The 4,982-nt window shown below is 37.9% G+C and overlaps 1 protein-coding gene across 1 annotated transcript in view; it reads right to left on the bottom strand.

The window, feature by feature from the left end:
• Window positions 1–4,982, bottom strand: part of LOC107693173 (protein TALPID3) — a 140,434-nt gene that overhangs the window by 53,438 nt on the left and 82,014 nt on the right. Inside the window, exon 20 of the mRNA XM_016492464.1 lies at window positions 793–971. Coding sequence (XP_016347950.1) covers window positions 793–971 — 179 coding nt within the window. The remainder of the gene's footprint in view (window positions 1–792; window positions 972–4,982) is intronic.

Raw genomic sequence — 4,982 nt, 5'->3', positions numbered from 1 at the left:
TGTGTGTGTGTTTGTGTGTGTGTGTGTGTGTGTGTGTGTGTGTGTGTGTATATACTGTATATTTCCTACTACTTGTTTCATTTCTGTTTCAGTTTTTTTTTTACCATTTCTTACTATGTGTCAGTAAGTTGTTGTTATTTAGCATGTGTGTTTGGCTCAGTGTTATTTTTTTTAGGATTACTGATAAACTACTGTAGTTGTTGTTATTTTAGCATGTGTGTTTGGCTCAGTGTTATTTTTTTAGGATTACTGATAAACTACTGTAGTTTGATTTGTATTAGTTATCTTATTTTAGTTTTAGTTACAGTTGAAGTAATGTTGTAATTTTATTCGTTTTTTATTAAGTTTTAGTTTGATTTAATTTGAGTTATTTCAGTACTTCAACATACAAAATGGAAATGAAATAAGGTCACTACCATTGAGATTTTTAAAAATGTTTTTGAAAGAAGTCTCATTCCCAGCAAGGCTGCATTTATTGATCAAATACAGTAAATGGTAATATTGTAAAATATTATTACAATTTAATATAACTATTTTCTGTTTTAATATATTTTAAAATGTAATTTATTCTTGTGAAGCAAAGCTGAATTTTCAGCATCATTACTCCAGTCTTCAGAGTCACATGATCTTTCAGAAATCATTCTAATGTGCTGATTTGGGGCTTGAGAAACATTTCTTATTATCATTAATGTTGAAAACAGTTGCGCTGCCTAATATTTTTGTGTAAACCATGACGTATTTGTGGTCATAACTGTGCAGCAGATGATATTTGCAGAGATAATGGAGTCTCACCAATCCACCAGCCTGTTCTCCAGGGTTTCTCTCTGCTGGATGGTGCTCAGGGTGGGCTCGGTCAGAGGTGTGAACTGGGAAGGCTGTGGAGGAAAGGCCGGGCCGTGATACAGAGCAGCTGGAGGAGACGGCAGCCCGTTGAGCTCTATAGGAGAGTCTGGAAGTCCACCATGTGTTTCCTGAATTTAACACAGCAGTCTCAGCAGTTTTATGATACATACTCCAACATATGGCTTTCTAAGAGACTTATTGACAATCTGTTAGAGCAAAAATATCCCTGATAGATTACTGGATCAGACATTGAATTTTCAAGGCAAATGACAGCAAATAAAAGCGCACACCGTGTACTGTGCTGTAATGGCAAACATATGTTAGTCTGTGTGCAATTTCACAGCAGTCTTAACAAAAGGGGAGGCTGGAGAGAAAGGGAGACGTTTGTCTTGTATAATTCCATCGCTGGATCCGCGAGCCAGCTTTCAACATTTCGGTCATTGGTTTGGATAATGTTCAGATTCCTTTGGCCCGGACTCAGGGAGGTCTGTGTAAGGAGCGATTAGCTCATTTCCAGTGGCCGGCCGCCAGAGGAAAAAGAGAGAGAAATGCATTCTGCCAGTCGGGTGCTGAGCCCGTTTGAAGTTTATGGCTCCATCAGAACTGACCGAGCCAAAGCTGAGGCACTGGAGACTTAGAGGAATGACATTTTAGGAGCTGGCAAGGATCCGTGCCTGCAGTCCAAGAGAGAGAGAGAGCTTGTTCACTGGAGTCTGGACTTAAGTAGCTGTGGCCTTTATTTGGTCATTGGGAAAACTACAAGTGGGCCGAATACATGCCAGTCCTCGAAAAACTGCTTAATTATATGCAACTGCTGTGCAACGGCCTTGAATTTTTATTGCTCTTGGTGTTTGGAAAATGTTTGTATTTCTGGACTCATAACTCCGATCTTAATTGCCATTTGAACAATTAGAGAGTCAAAATAAAAGGAGTAAGAAGGACTTTTTATAGTCACACTACTGTCAACAGACAGAAGACACTAGATTTTTACATAATCTGAAGAAAATATGAGTAATGTTTGCTCATGAAAAGCTCTCTTGCTAGAGTATTCTAGCAGGTTGCAAGTATCTATGATGTTTCTGGTCTCTAGATATCGCTCGTTTCCTTCCTTCAATGGAAGTATTTGGTGCTTTTTCCTTCTTGTCATCCACCAGGTAAAAATCACTTAGAAAAGTAACAACTTTAACAAGATGCATTATGCGTAGCGGTAGCACAAATGGTGCAAGACAAGGTTCAATACTTAGTGCTACTATATGGATTCGTTCAAATCTCTAACTTTAAGTGTGAGCACTTAGTAATAAGGGATGCTTGCCTTATACAATCACATAGAGCAGGGGTTCTCAACCAGCGGGCTGCAAGATGACTTCAAATTATTTAAAATAAGACAAAACCAGCTTTAAAATAAGCTAAAACAGATAATCAAGATGTAAAATGACAAATCAAGAAAATCAAGAAGTAAAATGTTTATTATTTTAATTTGTTCCCTCAACACTTGTCATTTTAGTTCCCATGGCCTTGGAAAACCTAGATACAGGAGTAAATTTTAAAAAGTGTGATTTTTAGACATGGAAAGCAAATGAATAAAATCATAAAAAGTAATGTAAATATACTGAATATAAATTTTGTCTATATTTATGTCAAGCTCAACTATTTTACTGGGTAGAAACTGCTGAGAAATTGCAAACTGTTAGTAAAATTTATTGATTGATTGATTGATTTTAAATCTCATAATCACAAACAACTGTAAAATCATGTAAATACATTACTTATAAAGACTGTGAACCCTGGAAAACATTCAGTATTCATTCAGTAAATTCTATAATTTTAGATTTCATTATTTTGATATATTACTAGTTTGGGTAAAAAAAACACATCAGAAATTAATATCAGTTGAACTGTCTTGGACAATATTCATTAGTCAAAAAGGTTGAGAACCACTGACATAGAGCCTCCAATTTGCCAAAGTATTGAACGAACAAAAAGCTTAAATGCACACAATATAGATGCTTGCATCGAGCAAACATGAGGCAAACCTCTCAAAATCCAACCACTCAAATTCTAATGCCAAACATCTAAGAACAATTAACACTCTCAGTTCACTGATGCAAAATAAATTCCTTCCTACGCAAACCTCTGTTAACCAGAGATCAGATCAAACCGAGCTTCATCTGTGGATGATGTTCCCTCTCAGGCCAAAAGGGGTCACTGTGGAACAGCTCATGTGATTTGGAACACAACCCCCTCCATGATTCTTTATTCTTCTCATTATAAACTATTTTTCCCAGCACCTTCCACAAAAGTCTGTGAGAACAGCACAGATTTGCCTGCCTCCAACTCTCGCCTAATGACTGCTATGCTATTTTGGTGCTAACTGACGCCTTGCCCTTGTACGACCGAGCGGCAGAATCGGCCTAATGCCCAATACGCTGGGTGTCCTGTGCTTCTTGTTAGCGGTAAATATAAGGGGCTTATGTCTCTGCGTGTATGCTTGAGCGTGCCGTGATGTGAGCAGAATTCCTGAACGGAACAAAGACTATTATCGGCAATACGGCACCACAACCCTTCGATATCAATTCACTGAAAGGCCAATTTAGCCGTGTATATTGTAATTAGATTTTTCCCCAACCCGTGAATGATATTTGAAAAGCTCATTCATTCTCTGGTCTTCGTTAATTAAAGAAAACTATATGCTCCTTCACCCTTTGGCTCAGAAAATCTCATTACTGGAGTGCTGAGCCATTGATGGCCAATATGTCTGTGTAGGAGGAGATGTGGAGAATGGGCATTTGTAGCTGGGTCAAAATGCAAATGGGAATGAAGTAGAGGTCTGCAAGCCCGTTGGGTCCCGACACGCTGAGTCCATTCGGGCCGGGCTCGGCCCATTTTTTTTTTTACAGATCGGGCTCGGGTCGGACTCGGGCTCATTTAGCTTCACTCCTTTTATTGTGCCCATATACGCGCAGAGCACACTACTGTATGAAATATTGTTTTATTGATTTATTATAAATATTATACATCGCCTATGCAATACACAAGGCATTTATACGCACGAATTAGCATACAGGTGACAGCTGACCATGCAGAGCATCAGGGAGAAGTTGGAGCGTGGGGAGTTACTAGTTCCCAGTGCTTCGGGAAAAGCTGCATTTTGGAAGAGTTTTGATTTGATTACCACGGCAAACAGTGAGTCAATTGGTCATGTGCAGTGTAGAATCTAAACATATCTTTGCACATGACAGCAAAAAACGCACGCAATAGGCTAAAGCATGTCGCAAAGCCCCAGCAAAAGTAATTACCATGAATGTGTCGGGGGGAAATAGTAAGGAGTTATTTGAATTATTTATTAATAAATTAGTGTTTTCTGAGTCTGTGTCGCAAAGATGATCCTGACTCGCCATCTCCTCAATGGACGCGCCTTTAGAGAGAAATGCATATTTACGGATTTTATAAAATCCGTAAAAAGAGTTTTTGTTTTTGATTTTAATTATTTAGTTTTAAAGTAGTAATTTAAAGCTTTCTATAGATATATTTAGCAAGTCTATGAGGCAAGTATTCGCTGAGTTTCGGTTCATCATTGTGAAGCGCTCCTGGCCGAAATTGCAGAAAGCGCATCCTGTATCCTTTATTTTATAAAAGCACAACGTTTTGTTGATATTGTATGTGCACACAAATAAAAGTAGACCCTTTACAGTTCCGAGTGATATATTACTCTTACCTTTATGAGCAAAAATTACGGCATATTTTAAGTTGTTTCCAATGCAAGTGATCGCGCCGGCGCCTCCATGTCCTGAAAGCGCTTTAGCTCTCCGCACAAACGATTTGATATGCGTCTAATAGCGCACATTTATATAGGTTAAACATTTAAACTTACATTGCGATATGCTTGAACTGTTTTATATCCATAGATTTTATTTAGGCAAGTCTAAGATTTGAGAAGGCTAAATTGATCAAACATAGGCTATGATCAACTCACTGTCTGCCGCTGGCCGCTTGGTCGTTATTGTAAAAAACAAAAACTTACATTTAACGAACAATGCTCCAAACGTTTTTTCTAAATTAACTTAATAAAAAAACGAAACGAAATATAATCACTTTGACATTACATACAAAACTGAACTATTTTAATAGCGGAAACAGTA

This window comes from Sinocyclocheilus anshuiensis, unplaced genomic scaffold (genome assembly GCF_001515605.1).
Source record: "Sinocyclocheilus anshuiensis isolate Anshui unplaced genomic scaffold, SAMN03320099.WGS_v1.1 scaffold222, whole genome shotgun sequence".
NCBI classification, from domain to species: domain Eukaryota; kingdom Metazoa; phylum Chordata; class Actinopteri; order Cypriniformes; family Cyprinidae; genus Sinocyclocheilus; species Sinocyclocheilus anshuiensis.
The sequence above is the reverse complement of the archived record's forward strand: the minus strand, read 5'-3'. Positions and strand labels throughout refer to the sequence as shown.